The following is an 18,420-nucleotide window of genomic DNA, read 5'->3' as shown; positions in this document are numbered from 1 at the left end:
TGTATTGAATGAGCTCTTTACATTTAACAGAAACATTCAATGTGTTCATTTGTCCAACTTTTTTCCCTGGTGGATGTGGGTTTGGTATGAGATTAGTGGCTATGCAAAGCACAGGCTTGTATATGCAGTTAATACGTCCAATTTCTGTTCATAGATGTATAATTTTAATAAATTCTCAAAATTTAAAACTTCCCAACTGAAAATACCTAATTTGTCTTTAAATAATATAAGCAGGACTGGGTAAGTTTCCTAACCAAATCTTAAAGAGGAGCCTGCTTTGGAGTTTAAACCTTTTTTATATACTTCAAACTGAAAAATACTGGTACATGTTCAACATATAAATTCTACAACTAAGCATAAAAATGTATTAGCAAATATGTATCTCAATTACAGTATATTGCAGATACCATCATTGATCATTTTAGCCAAATCTGAACTTTACCTGTGCTTGAATTATCTTCCTGTAAAACTGAAAATCTGCACATAAAATCTACACAAGAGTAGCAGAAATGTGATTTATTGTAGCAAATATCATTGGCTAGATTTCCTGTGCTACAAATCGTCAAAAGCACCGGAAGCATTTAAGGATCAAGTGAAGGCTGTAAGAAATGCACGCAGTTAAGCAAGTCAAAGTAAATACTTAATTATTTACACACTTCTTATTATTTTTCTTCAGTTTCTTCCTGTTTCCATTGTAGTGGACTTGAATATCTACCAACATAGAGTAGAAGCAAGCTGTTCACCGAGTATTGACGAACTGTGTGCAATTCATGTGTCAAACAAAAGCTTATGTTTGTAATATGGCAATTCATAAACACATTTCATACCTTAATTAAATTAAGCAGGCAATACATTAGAGTTTTACATCATAACTCAATGCAACAAACTTAAATTGTGCAGTAAATAAGAAAACAACAAACACTCGTGGCTTTATTTTAAAGTGACAGTGTCAAAGACTAGTGCAAAATATTTAATATATATTTAAATTTTTACTGGTTAGAATAGTTAAAGTGTGTTTGTGTTTTTTTCCCTGTTATTCAGCAGTATTCTTTAGCTGCTGCAGGGATGCACAAAATGCATTATAAAGGAAAACGCCATCTTGTTGCACTAGTCTCTGTGTTGCAAAAAAATTAGAGCCACAAACAAGGTGAAATAATGCTTACTGGGTGCTTTTTATACTAATCCTACGCACACTTAAATGTCTTTGTAAACATAAACTGTGTTTTACTTGTGAAATGTCTCATTTGCATAACTTAATTTCTGGAAAAGTCATACAAAAAGTTATGTGACCGTTAACGGATTAACAGTGAATATTGATCCTCAAATATGAAACCGACAACAGTGTAATGATGAAATGTGTGAAATGTATCACAACCGTCATCAGAGACACTACTGGACTTCATCATCATATTCTTGCGTGTTATCAAATTTTAGTCACTGTAAGACTCTGTCGTATTAACTGTGAAATTAATTACTAATACAGTAGGACATGTACTTGTTTGCACATTACCATGTGTCATCCCTGACTTGTATAACTTGGCAACAAGCGGGCAGGTCCTGCTGTTCTACCACCATAAATTGTTTTGCATTAAAGTATGAAAACTGCAGGTGTTTGTCTCAAAACATCATAAAATAGGCAAAAAACATCAATTTAAAAAAAATGGACAGCAGTTCAAACATCTTTCAAGTCATCTTGCAGCGATACTTCATCTTGTTTTGCACTTCAGAGTCATGACTTCAGCTTTTACCTTCAGGATTTTCAGCCCACCTGCCACTAGAGAAGAAACAAAGAGAAATATCAGAACAATTTTCAATCTTTCATCCATCATCAACAGAGACTAGAAATAGAGAACAGAAATTTTGGTTAGTGTACGTATAATTTGATCTTTTGCTGTATTATGATACATTTTTTAGAATTTTGTGACTGCTATAGATGAGTAAAATTCTGAGTACCTCTACCAATGGTCCCCACAAAGCCAGTGATTGTTTCTTAAATCTTTTATAGTTAAATATCCTCTGAACGCACTAGTCAGATATTGTCATGTTAATAACAAAGGTATTTGCTCAAGACTACTGTGATGTGAATTTATGAAAGTTAATTTCACAAGTCTCTTCAAAAAAAGAATTTTTTTAAATGATACCTGGCAAATCTCAGTCACAACCTGAAACCAGACAACACAGACTCAAACTTCTAATATCAAACCAGATATCAAACCTGTACCTGCATTCATGGGATTCACTTGAGAAAGATGGTTCAGTATTTCCAAACTGTATGCTAGCTGACATCTCAAAGAGCAAGTCTTATTCATTTGTGTTGGACTTCAGGAGTGACGTTTATGATCACAAAACTTAAGGATTAACACAAAACTAACCTTCAACCCGCCGCCGCCACCAGACGCAGAGGTGGTCATCTCCTTCTTCTCGACCTCTTCCTGTTTTTTCCTTTTCCTCTCAACTGCTTCGGGATTTTTGACACCCCTATATGCTGTCTGAAAAAGTGAGTGGAATATGAAAAAGCACGAAAAAATGTGTTTCTATATTGTACACATGTTAAATATATATATAATCAGTCTTAATGACATGCACCTCCACGAAAGCATGTTTCAATAAAATATTTTCAAAGAGAAAAACGTATATGCATTCACAACTAGCAAAAAGGTGTACAACTACTGAAAAAGGCAATTCAGCTAAAGGATGGAGTAGTTCAATAGTGTTGTGATGTTTGCTGAAACGTGACTGCGGGTTAGGGGCCCAGTGTATTTCATCTGTGGCAGTAAAAGTGTGAATTGTCAGGCTGAGGAGAAATGATTTTCATTCCATAGAGTGTTACAGTCAGGAGTTTTATAAATAAAAAAAGTGACTTAGAGCAGAAAGATGAAATGTGGTAGTTGAGATGAGAGCCAATCCAAAGATTCATCTGGCCAGGAAGATTTTTCATTGTGGTCCATGTCTACTTACCTTGATAGAACTTTTGCATGGCTCTTACGGGTTTGCAAGTGGCTTTTCTGTACAATTAAAAAATTACTCACTACATTGTGAGGTCAACCTTTAACACTGTGTATTTAATAGAGAACTATAATAGTATACTACCCTCAATTACCATTTTGTCAGCTACATCTATAAATGCCGTCTCATGTAACAGCCCTGCAATAAACCTTATCTCCACTGAGGTTATAATGGTTCGTCTTTGTTTGAACTGTATTGGAGAGATGTTAATTCAACTTTAAGATCATATTGGAGCCTGTAGTTTGTTGTTGTTTAATGATATCGTCCTATACTGAGATGTATCTCTCATAAGGGTAGACTAAATATTGAATACACCTCTCAGGGTGGCCATGAAGTTAAAACATCCCATCAGTTTTAGCAAAAACTGAACATTATAACCTTCATGAAGGCAGGATTTATTGCAGGGCTGTTGTACTAGACTGCATTAGTTTTAGTGAGTGTATAAACCACACTGTCTTGTCAGTGTTTTAGCACTTCACTCACGGACAAAAAAGACTTATAACTTACCTCTTTTTGCCTCTTTTCAGCGGCCTCAGCTAATTGTCGCCTCCTTGTCTCCTGTTAAGAACACAAAAAAACTTAAGGTTAGGACTGTAAGTCAAGCAGAAAGCCTTGAGGTAACTGTGCTGGGCCTGGTAGGTTACATGCCTGACATGCCAGTGTTTACACAAGCTAAACACACTCAACGCCTCCTAAACATTACCTAGTAGGGCCTCTTCTTGTCCAGATGATTACTAAACAAACTCATGTCACCTACGTTAAATCACTTTGCTTTATGTTACACATTTTATAATGCAATACAAGCATGGCATTCTGGCTTATACAGGTTCAGTGTTGGTTATAAAAGTAGTCGTTAATTTAAGCTACGTACTGGATCTGGAGTGACAACAACGTCGTCCGCTGCTCCACCAAGGCACGATAAGCACATCCCCATACTTGAGTTGTTATTCCAGGCAGTAAAAGGTAGCGTAGAAAATGAGTTATCAGCGTCTCAGTTTAGCCTAACTAGCTGACAGTTAAGGCAACAGAAGCAGCAGCTTCTACTCCCAACGGCTGCTGTTGGGGCGTTTGGCATAACGGTAACGGCTTCTGCTCGCTAAAGTAACGCTAGCATCCTAGCTAATAGTCAAGCGATAGCTACCACTATTAGCTCGGTCACTGCTGCAAGCCGCCCAATAGTTTATTTCTCCTCACACCTTTTGTTTGGTCGCCTCGGCATTTGGAAAAATAGCTGTTTGGAGGTCGGACGTCAAAGCCAAATATTTCTCCTTGTGAGTTTGCTTTGGTCAGAGTTCAACTGGCTGACTAATCTGCCGATGTGCGTTCAATAACGTTACACATCCAGTGTAACGTATTTAGTCAATGAACACGGATGACGGTTTCTTCAAGCATGTTTCACCTGTATCAACCTGTATTGTCACAAATCAAAACATGACGATAACTGTTTTTCATAGTTTAAAAAACGTATGTAGTAGTGATCTTGTTTACAACACGTCTACGTTAACGTCAGTGCGTTTATACTGTACAGAACAGTATTTGTAACATGGTTTTGAACGCAGCTCAGATACGACCACACAGCCACACACTCATCCTCTGACAGCTAGTCTAACAGCACCACCCTGTGGCGGAAGGCGAAACAGATCATAATCACCATGGTAACGGATCGTGTCTCGTTGGTAACCCTAGATTTGAGAAACTCTCGCGAGCCGCTTCAAATTATTTTCGTCTCGCTGTTTTTATGACGTGACAACGTTAGGTTAAGACACAAAAACCACTCGGATAGGGTTAGGGAAAGATCATGGTTTGTGTTAAAATTATCACTTGAAACGTGGTGTTTGTTTAAGTTACTACTTCATTGCAAATCTCGCGATAGTTTCGCAATCTAAGGTTATCATCCAGACACGACCATGGCAATGTCAATAAAATAATACATCCATGACCACTACAAAATGATTGCTGGCTTGCAATTACTCACTCCAACGAGCACAGTAAATGCAGTGTGATCACAATAGATTTGTTATGCCCTGACTCCATCACCCGGAGTTATTCTTTTTATACAGGTCTAGATGAAAGAAAACCGTCTGAAATGCGAAAACGAAAAAAAAACTCTAATACAAGATAAAAAAAAATACTTCTGCAATTTAAATAACTGATTCCATAGGGTAAATGTCACCGTGTAATTACCCTACATAAGCCACCAAATTCAAGTCAAATCCACCTTTGAGTGACTGGATATTGTCATCTTGTTGTACTTTGCTGTCAGTCAGGCAGACTGATGAGTAAGCCCCGTGTGAGGTGAGTGATGCCCCATACAGCAATTCAGTCCAATCAATATTCTACAATCAATAGCCTGAGAGTCTAATGTTGTACCCCGCTTCACCGGACAACACTTTAAACTCCACCCATCCATCTTTACTGCACCGCCCGGGCTATTTCACAGCTCAAACTGCTGCACTGTGGGGATGGCAGGCTCATGAGGCTGCACAGCTTTTGTGGCTGTGCAAGTTGTCATTCAGAAACTTACTGATGGAGGATTTGTACTGAAGGCGCAAGTACCTGCAGCAATGGAAGTCAAAGTGTCTCAGGCTCTTGGTAGCTCCTCAGGTAGGATCACTTACACTCTTAAATGATGCACGCTGAGCTACTGTGTTCATTTAAAATACTTTATTTGTGTTATTTATGTTGCTGTTGTCATATTGAAGGATTTTTGTCATCTGTTAAGATGTGATCTGTAATAAGCTGTCCAATTAATCATGTTTGCATCTTGTAATATAGAGGAATATGCAAGTTCTTTACATGTTGTTACTTTTTTCATTTTAAATCCTTATTTAAGGATTAAGGTGATTTAAGCAAATCCATGTACTCAGCTATTATAATTAGAGTAACAGTACACCTGTGATTATACTGTTCCAAAATACTGTAAAACATAGTGCAGAAGAGTTCATATGAAGAGTCTACAGCCATGCTGGCGGCTCTGTGAGGCTGTTTTTAGGCACAGCAAGGTTTTAAACTAAATGCTCACAACAGCATGCTGACATGCTCACAATGACAACCTTAACATGCTGATAGTTAGCAGGTATAATGTTTACCATGTTTATTGTCTTAGTTTAGCATGTTCGCTTGCTAACATTTGCTAATTACCACTGGCCTGATGATGGCACTAAGTGAAAGCTCAAGATGTAAGTTTTTATAATTCACCGTCTGGGGACTGTGAATGTCTGTACCAAATTTCATGGCAATCCATCCAATAGTTGAGATGTTTCAATAACAACTAAGGATGTCTTAGAACCTGTTGATGGTGCTAAAAAGAACGATCACCCAAATCATTAGGATTTATCCTCTAAGGATCATGAATAAATGTAGCATATTTCATGCCGATCCATCCAATAGTTGTCAAGATATTTCGCTCTGAATCAGAAATGTAAACCTCATTGTGGCACAAGAGATCACCAAAGACAATATGATTTGTCCTCTGTGGACCATGAATGTACAAAATTTCATGGCAATCCATCCAGTAGTTGATGGACTGACTGACTCACAGACTTTGCCATAGAGCCGTGCCGTTGGCATAGACTGTTAATCCACTTAGTAAAACAGATCCTTTAGTATTGATTTATTTATGAAGAGAGATATCGAATGAATGAATGAACTGACAAACACTTGTCAATTATAGTTTTTTTTAAGAATACACATAACTGGTTCCTTCATGTCATTTCCTGTATAGGAGAAATTGATTAAGTGATCACAACTCTACAAGAATAATTATCACGAAGGGCGTTTGTCTTTCTGTTTTCATCACTGTCATGTCTGCACAGCACTCAGCAAAGCTTATTTGTGACTTGTGCTGAAATAACAGTGGTCAGAGAAAGGAGAGCGTGACTCTTTAGGGAAATCCAGCAAACATGTCCAGTGTCATTCAGTTTAATGAACTATCTAATGCATGAACGCTGTGGCTTTTATTAGCTGTTCTAAATCATCACAGCCTCAGGCAAAGATGAAAATGGCAAAACTGTGGTTATGTCTTGATAGCTAATAGGACAGTGTTTTCCTCTATGTTGAGCCATGTGGATAATGTTTAGTGGTGTGCAGAGACCCTGAGACAGACATGGGGGCAAATTCTGCACTGAGGGGGCGGCTGATGTGCTGGAAGCTGGGTCAAGTGTTTACCACAGTATAAATAATCAAGCCTTTAAAGCTGGTTTGGATCCTTCGGCGTGTGCTCCTTCACCCCATATTTTTGGTCCGGTGGCAGTGTGACCAGATTACATAAGATGTTTTTAAAAGTGCACACCTCCAAGAATGACAGGAGTTGTGCATGTGCAGGATGCTCCCTGGGAGGAAATTTGTGAAAATTGGATTTTAAAAACTAAAAAAATCGTACAATGGCCTTTTGATGAGAGAAATTGCAAAGAATTTTCTTCCTCTTCTTCTGAGTATTGAATAAGCTAATGAAAGAACTCCAACTGTACAATAAAGTTGTGTATATTAGCTGTATACATCTGTACCTTCTTTAGGAAAACAATATCCATTTTTATTTCACAGCTACAGAAGATACAGTCTTCACATTCCTGGAACATGTCATTCATTCTGTACTAAAAAGCTACCACACGTTTCACTTTTCTGTCAATTTCTGTCAAATCTGAAGTCTTTCTTGGGGTTTAAGGAATTCTAGGTGAAACTGCATCTGCTTGAAGTCAAACTCCTCTTACAGAGTACTATTTTTTTCACAGTTTGCATGCTGTTTTTCAAACATGGTAATTGTCTACAACTATATTTACAGATTCTAATCATTGCTTCTTAATGCACTTATGCATTAATGCATATCTTATCTGCAGGAGGAGGCAGGAATGTTATGATTTTATGGAAACATTAATTTGGCCTTAACTGATCGCTGCTGACTAATGTAAGCTGTTTAAGAAATGTAAGCCACACACACACACACTAGGTCTGAGTAGCCATCATGTAATGGAAATACTGCAGTATAAATGCCCTTCAGTCTGGATATACACCCCTTTTTGTATGAAGGTAATAAACACTGATGCCCTTTTTATTCAATTAACAAGTTGCTGGTGAAGATGTCCACCTGCATGCTGTACTCAAACTAAATTACATTTCCTTTATAAGCTGCTGACATTTCCATGTTGTAAAGTGTTTGTGCAGGTATATTATTATATTATTCAATTATCAATAAGCCCAAGATGTGTTTGTGACATTTGTTTCAAAGTTAGTAATGATGGTAGTATTGGTCAGATAATGTGACTGTGGGGTAAATGATACTTTTACATAGTTTACTGTGAGAGTGGAATTCGATGACCTGGGTCTTTGAAATGTATTTGTTGAAATAAATAATCAATGCGCCAGGAAGTTCACGCAGGAAGTAGCCCGCTTGCTCATCAATCGATCCACCTAATGTCTCTGTACTCTGTATACTGTCCTAAGGAGTTAGGACAGTATATCACCGCACTTAGACGGCACAGCTGTAATGGACAAAGCACATATTAGGTGGAACATTTTCTTCTGAGCAGATGTCAAGAGGTCACCTCGCTGCAGTGTGTCAGTCAGTTTTGTATCTGTGCCCTCAATGTGCAATGATCTTCTTTAATGGCAGTCGTTGTTTTTGTTAGTGAACCACCCCAGAGAGTTGAGAAATTGCACTTATTCTGTAAAAATACACTGAATTGGTTGTAATCACTGAAACATACTGCTGTATTTTCAGCTGTAATACACCACTCTATCTCTGCAGGTTCAGGTTATCAGCCCTCTGGAAGTAATTGTAGTTGTTGTCATAAACTAAAGTGTTCACATTTAAAATTGCAGCGTTTTAAATAACATCCAAGCAGCCATGTGTTGTTTTCTTATGGGCTCCATCAAGAAGAGAGGCTGAAGGGAGATGACACTGCTGAGCCTGTACAGTAGAGAATTATTTCAGAGATGCAAAGTGCCTCTGAACAGTGGTGAGTCACGTTGTTTGGACTCTGAGCGCAGCCCCACGGCTCCTCTTGTTGGTCTTAATGAAGTCAAATGCACATATGAGGGGGGGAGGCACACATCATCACACACTGAATGAAAATCTCTGACTGTAGATGTTATTTTTCCACTGTAAACAAATTAAAATGCTTTATTGTATGCTAACTTGGTTAACCTTAGGGTTGACCTGTTTAGGATCCAGAATGCCAGCCTCTACATTATGTAACAAAGCAATTACGACGACATAATGGCTCAATGGCTATATACAAAAAAAGGGTAAACAATACATTTATCTTCTTATTGTGCTGATTATGCCCCATCTAAACAGCCACATTATTAGAAAAACTTCAACATTTATAAGGATACAATACTGTGAGGTTAACAGTTTGCCACATATTGAAATTAACAATTAACTTTTCATTAACTCTCATTCAGGCCGACATAATCACAACATGCATGTTCAGTCAGTGAGCTGTCGCTGCCCATTTTGTATTATTAATCAGTTTAGATTTCTTAACCTGAAAACCAAACTGCATAGTCACAAAGCTGTTTTTCAATTGCTCCTTTTTTTTCATTTCATCTTCTCAAATCATCAAAAATCTATTCCTAAACAATTAAGTTCAGTGCGATCTTGCAGCTTGCTAGTCTGTACTCTGATATTATTAGACATTTCTGTCAGTTAAACTATTTAACTGGTTTTCATGGTTTAAATTCAACTTGATCAGATGTGTTAAATAATTGGTTTTGGAAAGTGAGGAGTCCTTATTCTTCCCAATTAGTGTCAAGTATCAAAGGATAAAAGGAATTTTAAAGAGCTGTTAAAAATGAATGAGTGCAGTAATACGAGATGGGGGATAAGTGGAGAGCCGGACTGCTGTGATCACTTACATATTTTACTGATCTGAACGTACAAGTTACTGGATTCTCCCGCTGATAACTTCCATAACTAGTATTATGGTTTGAATATGTGACAGGATGCCCCTCAAGATAAAAGAAACAATAAAGACACTTGATATCAGCACTGTAGACCTCACACTTTTCATCATAACATTGTCTCATATTGATGTTTGCAGGATCATGTCATCAGGACAACTGTATGTTCCTTCCCCTGCTGGAGAGTCAGGCCTCCAGCTCCTCTGGAGCCGACAGGCATGTTCATATCAATCTCACCCTCAGCCACTCGGTGTCCTGGAGTTCAGGAGCCACAGACACAGAGAGCGACCCACAGTCTGGTGAGTTTGCTACAGCAGCACTTGTAAATAAATCTGTATGTAATCAAAACACCAGCCCTGTCCACCACCCTTGGCATATTGCTGTAAAACAGTTAACATGAGGAATCACGTAATAAAATACAAAGTTAATACTTAAAATTCAAGCTGCCTCCTAAATCAATATGCTTGCTGATTCTGCCATTGTGAGTGTTAATGAGGCTGCTGACCACAGTAGTGCTGGCCAAGTGTTTGTGTTGTGGCCACTGGGCATCGGATATACTAAACAACAGAGTTGATGATTAGCTGGTTTGACCTTGTCAAGACCTTTTGTTGAACTGTTTGCTCTGAACTTTTGAGACAACTTCATCAGCGGATCCTGCGGCTGCGAAGCCTCAGAGGAAGACATCAGTAGTCATTTAGTTGAATGTGTTGATGTTAGATGTCTTTGTCATTCAGAAGCCTCTTGAGCAAGTGGAGAGCTCTTTGATTGTTTTGAACAGCGTGCAAACACAGAGGCAGCGAGACATGTGTTGAATATCAGGGACGGTTTTCATTGTTTTTTGTATGTGATTAAAAATCTCTCCCTACACTTGCTTGTGACCTTTTCTTTGACTGAAATATTTGATTGCTTTTTTAGTGTTATTTTAAGTATTATATTTGTAATCTAATTGCAGTTTTACTACGATAGATATAATTTGGGAATATAATGTTGACTACTGAACACTCAGTTAAAAGAGAGCTGAAAATTCAGTTTGAGGTTTTTTTGGGGGGGGACTTGTGATATTGTTTTAACTGTGAAACTTATTGTCTTGCTTTTTCTGCAAAGATAACAACTGACAGCTGACTGTTTAGTTTTGAAGCTGCAAGACTATTGATTTTATATTGACACACAAAAGCTAAGGTAAATAATGCATAAAGCTTTTGTGGTTCTTATTTGAAGAATAATTCTTGACAGCTCTGTTAGTCACCATATAAACCACAAGGTGGCAGTATTTCTATTTTTCTAAAACCCTGCTCCCTCTGCAGAGCTGTCATCTGACCTACATCTCTCTACATCTCTCTAACAAGCAGGAATGGACAAGATAAAATTTTTAATGGGGCTGACCCTATAGGGGCTGCTTATTTATTTATTCATCAGCCCAGTGGAAGAAATGGACTTCTAGTTCAATAACAGATTATACAGTAAGGGTTGGCACGCACAGCCCTGCCACAAGCCTTCAATAAACATCATAACAGTGGGAGGAGGAGAGGCACGCTGAGCTGCAAGAAAGCAGATGGTATTTGCATCCACGACAGATGCCAGACTACTCCCCCAGAATACCAGCACAGACAGAGATTTGATACACAAAAGTAGGACCACAGACCAAACTGCAAACTGCGTTATTGTGACCGTGTGGCGACTGTCCACATCACAGCAGTCACTTCAGTGTCTGCTTACATGGAGACAGCACGAGCAACACAGAGCTTTCCCACCCTTTGGTTTCAGATCCTGATTGGAGGTTTGCTGATCTGTAGCTCGATGTAGTTGACATTGAGATAAGACTAGTGACCTTGTAGATTAATCATGATAAGATTGGTTTGGTGAACAGCATGCAACTGAAGACCTAAGGCAAAGGGATAAGTGTATGTCTCTACATATGTGTCTGTATGTGTCTACATATTCTTACTAAGGTGCAGGTTTATCTATCATATATATTGACTGTGTGATTAAAAATATGTCTGATATTCCAGTTTTTCCATGTTATATATGAATGTTAAACGCTGTCAAAAACACAGTAAAATGGTGATAACAGAGGCACAGTAGAATAGTAGGCACTAGAGTTAACAACATCCATAAAATAAAAAATAAACCATAAAATCAGAAAGAGAAACGATAACAAAGCAGAGCAGCACAGCAGGGAAATACCTGATTTAAATAAGAAATTGATGGGGTTTTTTTAAATGAAACTTAATATACTGTATTCTGCATTCTAACCACGACTCCATATTTACGACATCCAATACAAACTCATAAAAATCAAATGCATTTTTTTTTTCCATTTTAGCCGAGTCTCATTTGTGTAATATAAAGCCAGCACAACACATACACCATCATTTTTAATATTAGGCCATTAAACATTACTGCAGCCTTTTCAACTCCCTGCTCAGAAGTGTTTTTGCTTCAATTTTCATGACTGACTTTTCATAACATTTGCTCTCAAACAAGAGATCCCCCTGCCAGCAGTGTGTCTGCACAGCTGAGCTGCGAGCCCTGTAGTATTAAGCCACAGTATTGATTGTTTTGAGTTTTTCTCTCAGTCTCACAGTCTTAAATGCCCCTGCCAAAGCAAATTGTTCAGCCTAGAAAATGTTGAATGGCCCATATTCCCTTTATTGATGTTTTGCTCTGTTTGTTTTTTTTTTGCACAAAGTCACAGTTAACTCTGACTGTGTCTTTCAGCTAACAAACTGGTGGCTTCTGTCAACAACTCTGGACATGTTTTATGTTGACTTGGTGTCAAGTGGCTTTAGATCTGATGGACTTCTTCTTTTCTAGAATAATGAAGTCTAAAACGATCATTTTAAGACTGACATTTCAAAAATGTAAAAGGTTTCAGTCCATCCTTCTTCATAGCCGGATGAAAAATATTCCAAAGGAGCTTATAGTTGCCTAAATGTGAAGTTATTTTGACCTTAAAATTAAAAATAAAATCAATATCCTCACTAAGGGTGCTGTTACATCATATTCTGAGATCTTTTTTTAGCCAGCACCGGATCCATTAGCTATATTTGTGACACAGTGCGCAAAGTGCACATTAGTCTACCTGTATTTTCTTTAGCTAATAGTTCACCAGACTATGTGATGCCATAGGGGACAAGCAGCTTTCAGCGCGGGTAAAAGGGATGACTGATGTGCGAATCGATACATGTCCTTGTCGGCCCATTTGAGATCTGCTGCCCCTGGTAATTTCCCGCAGCTTATTTGGAGTCAGTAAATCAGGACGGAGGGGGACGTGTCCATCCCAGGACCTCCCCTGCCGCCCGTCACCATGACAACAGCCGTGGATGGTGGTGGATGGGGAGAGCGGAGAGGAGAGGAGAGGAGGCGGGGGGGAGGGTGGGGGGTGAGCATGCGGAGCTTACACAGGTGTTGCTGGGGTTTGCGCATCGCCCGTGAGATCGCTTGGCAGGATGGGAGCTGCGAGAACACCTACGCAACCCCTCCATAGTTTCCCATGTATTCTGCAATTTTGCTTTTCGAGATACGGAATTTAATTAACGCTGGAAACCAAGTGAACGTCGCAATGGTGCACCACTCGGGCTCCATCCAGTCCTTCAAGCAGCAGAAAGGTTGGTCGCAAAATGTGACAATTTGGCGTCCGGTTCAGTGATGTATGTCTGAGCTGGTTGTGATGTGCGGTGACTTTTCTTCTCTTGTTAAATAGTTTGTGGTGTGAAGAGGTGTCGGACTCTGCACTTGCTGTAAGAGTGACGCAGAGTTGGAGGTCTTGCATCCTCTGAGCCTTGTGCGCTTTGATATTTTATCCACTTTATGTTACACTGACTATATTGATTGTACATTATTGTACAGCAATACAGAGATCCAATTACTGCAGATGTTTCTAAATAACACCTTAAGTCAATCATCTTAAAGTTGATAAAATAAACATCACAAACATCATTTAAAAAACACATTTTTTGTGATACAGTGGAAGGTTTTAGCATTCAGACAAAAAGACTTGACCTTTCTTCATAATTCAAGCAATGCAGATTTAGAAAATGTTATTTAAGTTGTGTTTGAACTAGCAGTGATTTCACAGACGTGTCCATATGCAGGAGCTTTCACATCCACTGTAGTACAAGTAGGCCAGAATAAGCAGTGATAACAATATATTGTGCTTATGCTCGAGGAAAAATACACACTGTTTAACTGTCAAAAAAGAAATCCTTACAAGTCTGTTCACCGTCATGCAAAATAGTTTGTGCTGAAGGTGAAGTAGCTTCTGTCAGGTTTAGCTGCATTCAGGCTTTGTGGTTTTGACAGTAATAAAAAATGGTTTTGAGAAGAAGCTGTTAAAAGTTTCTGCCAAGCAGTCAAATGGAAAATACATCCTCACTCAGCAATATGAGACATCAGACTCTAGTGCATGTTAATGGACTAGCATACTAACTGTGCAGTGAAAGAAAAAATAATTACCCCATATTTACGTCTTTTAATTTAATCAGATAAGTAAATCTCTATCAAGTCATCAATCTGTGTATTCTCATCCAGCTGGCTGGTATTGATTTCAGCTCCTTAGAGAACATTAGTGCTTCTTTAAAACTGCGCATTAATTATTCATGTGCGGGTTGTATAAATTTAGCAACATGATGAAGAAACTTGTTGTTTCTGCTAACACAGGCTCATAATTGGGGAGCAGTGACCCCTTTTTGTATATGTACCTGGTTGTGGAGGATGAAAGGGTCTATCGGCTGGCTGCTGATGAGAGGATGCTGAGCTGAGCTGGAAGAGATGAGAGCAAGTAGAAATCTCATGACTGAGGGATGCCCTGTTTAAGAGGTTAGGTTAGCTTATCTGCTTCTTTGAAAACAAACAGCTATAAGTGAACATAAAAGCAGGATTTTTACATCCACTTTCAACTTTTTTTTTCTCCAGACTCAATCTCCCACCATGTCCTACATGCATAATAAGGACTGTAGCACTTGAATCCAGGCTGAGTTTAGGGTTTGTTTGCAATTTTATGATCATTTATATAGATTTTTATTATTATGATGTTTTAAATTCTGTCGCTGTCTTCTATGCAGGAAATATGTGTTTTAACATTTCTATTTCAAAGTAAAATTCTAACTGTAATATAATAAGTGTCGTGCACCAAAGGGTGTCCAGCCCACATGGGATTACAAGACACTACAAACATAAAAACAAGAGCAATAACATAATGAGAGCAAAAGAACAAATATAATACACCTCCATACATGTCAATCAATGTCAAACCAAATATGAACAAGACATAACTAATGCATATCTGAGCCTTAAACACATCAAACATGAAGCGCCCTCATACGTTGTTGGTAATCATTCAACACAAACTGAGCTGAAACACTTTGTCTGTAAACAGTTACTGAAGTCTACATTCACCAGACATAGAAAACAAATCAGGACATTCTGCAGACATTTTAAGGAAAAGCCTATATCTAAAATTGTGATATAATGGACAATAGAACAAAAAGTGTGTTTAATTATCAACCTCTCCCAGAGTCAATCACACACATACATTATATATCACAGAATGGAAAACTTCCTGGCTTCAATCCAGCCAACAGGAAACAAGTAGCACAAGATGAGTTTATGAAAAAAAAAAAAAAAAAAAAAATCTGGCTTGTGACTGCTAAGTGCATCATTCAATAGACTGTAAAAGAGGTGAAATTTGGCTCACAAAGCCCTACTAAGCAAAATTCAGAAAGCATATTGCACCTCCTCAACCGCCATCAACAACACAATATGACAGCATTAAAAGGCTCGGTGTTGAAAATGCTTGCTCACCTTTTGCAAACTCAATGGCTCTTTGTGTTCCTACGCACCGGAGATGAAAGGCTTTCTTAAAGTCACCGGAGCCAAACTCTTATTGTGTTATAGGTATTCATTAAAACCTTAAAATTAATTGGAAGCCAGTATAAAGTGATCTAAAGGGAGTTAAATCTCTTTCCAAGTTCCCCTTAAAAGGCTCCAGCTGAGCTGTAGGTGAGAAAACATTTTTGGTTGAGGAGGACAGCACAGAATTACAAAAGGGATTGATTATTATGAGATTAAACAGAAGATGAAGATATACTGAAGAGATTTCCTCCTACTGCCATAACTTTTGAAATTTTCAGTTAGTTGAATCAAACTATATTTGGACTTTAAAAAAAGACTCATAACCATCTGATGTCACTTTCCATCTTTGGCAGACTAATTATAAACCGCATTTATCATCAGCAAACACTTTTGAAACAGACAGAACACTTAATATCTGCTGGGCAATATTTACTTGAAGTAATCTACTAATCTGTTCTACAATCAAACTCTAAAGCTTTGTTTCATGCATTATTCTGCGCTTTCATAAGTACTGTAGTGTTTGCAGCATCAACAACCAACTGCTATCATAGTGTTTCAAGAATCAATATTGTGTATCCAGCAATATCCTGCTCATCTTCCTTGTTGAATTAACCACAGAAAAGAAACAAAGACAAAGAAACTGGAGTAATTACTCTCAAAGATTAAAAATAGCACAATAGAGATTGACTTTGATATTCATGTGTGTGTTCTTAAAAAAGAAAGTTTCTATTTATCAGTGGGTTGGTTCAGTGCAATTTTTGATTTTGTAAGTGTGCGTACATAGTAGTAGTATTGTGTGTGTGCGTGTGTGTTCATGTGTAAACTTTGCACAATCCTAAGCAGGCCACCTGTCCTCTTATGCAATCGGGCAGATGGTTTTATAGATACAGACATCAATTTGAGGACAGATTTGGGGTGAGCACACATACAGCATCATCTGTGATTTAGATGAGCTACTTGAATATTAGGCAGACATCTGAAATGTTCCTTTTATTAATTTGTAGCATGCCAGGTAGACATACAGTTTGCAAAATGACAAAACAAAGAGGCTGGCTACTTTAACACGTTCACAGTCTTTAAATAGTCTGTGATTGTTTTGTTGCTAGGTTATAAGAACAATACGGGGAGAAGTTATTCCACAGTTTAATCATGTCTATAAAACTCACAGATTATCCTGTGAACTTAATGCTTGATATTGCTTGATATAAACCGCAGGCATTCTTTGATGAGGTGTGTATTTGCAGACACAGCAGAGGCTTTGGAGAAAATCCTGTGACGTAGTAGAAATCGCAAGTAATCAGGGGGCATAAGAAGATATTGTGACGATAAAGGAACGGGGGAATATAGAGATTGAGAGAGAAGGAAGATGTTTAATCTGCTCAAATGATGCAATCCAGAGGTTGTGCCAGGGTTGTATAAAAGGATTCTGAACCATTTAAACCGTGGGTAAAAAATACCATTTGCTCCGAGGTGTGTTCACAGTCAGGCTTAACGTGATAGACAGACAACATGAGCCAACGCTGTCTGTGGAGCAGATTATTGGATACTTCATATTGTTTTTCACTTTGACATGAAAGACGATATTGATATTTTGATATTTTTTGATATTTTGATGATCAATATTTTTTATGATAACAATGTATCAAATGACAATATGTAATGTCAAATGCATCACTCTACATGATTAACCTACACAATTACCCAACCCTGCAGCTCCCCTCGGCTTTACGGAGCTTTATAGCGAGCTCACAACTTTACTGTTTTGGTTCATTCTCACTGCTCTCATAGTGTCGTTTTCTGCTGCAGCAGGCAGCTGTTTTCAGTGAAAAATCTCTAGAAACACATTGTACACTACCTGCTCAGCACCAAACAGACACTGTTAGTGACAATCTGGTGAACATAGTGGAACATTTAGCACCTACAGACCCGGATATTTCCCTCAGGGTTGGGTAGAGACCAAAAACAGAGCTAAAAGAGAGTGAATATTCACTTAATCACTATAAACAGATGTGGTAAGCAACGGGACAAGATTTTGGTAGCAGAAGTGTTCTGGTTTCCATTTGTAGTCAGAGTAGGTTTGACCAATCACGTTTTAGCAGGCTTTGGTTGCATGCAGGTAAATAGTCTGTGTGGAGAGCAAAACAGTTGGAAAACATTGGCTGAAATGCAGTCTCAGAACCCATAAGCTATCGTCTGATGACGATTTAGCTTTTTTTTAAAAATGTATCTGCATTCATACACATATATCTGTTTGTAGAGATTAGTCGAAATGTGGACTGGACTGTCTGAAGTTGCTAATCGGACTGTAAACAACAACCAGCACACAGAATAGGAAGTCTTGGTCCAGGGACCCATTATCCAGATATCTGCTGGCTACACCAGAACCCCTGCAATATTGGCCTTTGCCCCCCAGATGCTAAATCGTTGCTAGACAGATTTGATATTCCGATATCTGAGATTGATATTCACCAGGTGGACAGAAACACAACTCTAAATGAATGATGTTGTTGCTTTGTAACTGCTAGATGCCTAAATAGGCAAGTGTTTGCTACCAGGTTCAATATATCAACTTAAAAGTGATAATATATCAATGCCAAAAAAATCTGTTATTGCAATTTCAAAGTTTTTATTTCTGTTGATCAGAATCTAAAAGTAATAATC

General features: G+C 38.2%; 2 protein-coding genes across 5 annotated transcripts in view; one reads left to right on the top strand and one right to left on the bottom strand.

Moving 5' to 3' along the window:
* Positions 1-501: 501 nt before the first annotated feature.
* Positions 502-4,307, bottom strand: LOC121897232 (small VCP interacting protein). The gene is made up of 4 exons (XM_042411625.1): positions 3,878-4,307; positions 3,514-3,564; positions 2,373-2,489; positions 502-1,774 (listed from the first exon to the last, which is right to left on the bottom strand). The coding sequence occupies exons 1-4, from the start codon at positions 3,938-3,940 to the stop codon at positions 1,760-1,762; spliced, it is 246 nt and encodes an 81-aa protein (XP_042267559.1). The 5' UTR covers positions 3,941-4,307; the 3' UTR covers positions 502-1,759.
* A 309-nt stretch (positions 4,308-4,616) lies between these two features.
* ano3 (anoctamin 3) overlaps positions 4,617-18,420 on the top strand; it is a 41,640-nt gene continuing 27,836 nt past the window's right edge. For 3 of the 4 annotated variants that reach the window (XM_042411565.1, XM_042411563.1, XM_042411562.1), the window contains exons 1-3: positions 4,617-5,301; positions 5,447-5,610; positions 10,047-10,205. In XM_042411565.1, the coding sequence (XP_042267499.1) occupies positions 5,571-5,610; positions 10,047-10,205 (199 nt within the window). In that variant the 5' untranslated portion in view covers positions 4,617-5,301; positions 5,447-5,570. Of the gene's footprint in view, positions 5,302-5,446; positions 5,611-10,046; positions 10,206-13,312; positions 13,515-18,420 lie in introns of those variants that run through there. The other variant, XM_042411566.1, reaches the window with a different exon arrangement.

This window comes from Thunnus maccoyii, chromosome 5 (assembly GCF_910596095.1).
Source record: "Thunnus maccoyii chromosome 5, fThuMac1.1, whole genome shotgun sequence".
In the NCBI taxonomy this organism is placed as follows: domain Eukaryota; kingdom Metazoa; phylum Chordata; class Actinopteri; order Scombriformes; family Scombridae; genus Thunnus; species Thunnus maccoyii.
The sequence above is the reverse complement of the archived record's forward strand: the minus strand, read 5'-3'. Positions and strand labels throughout refer to the sequence as shown.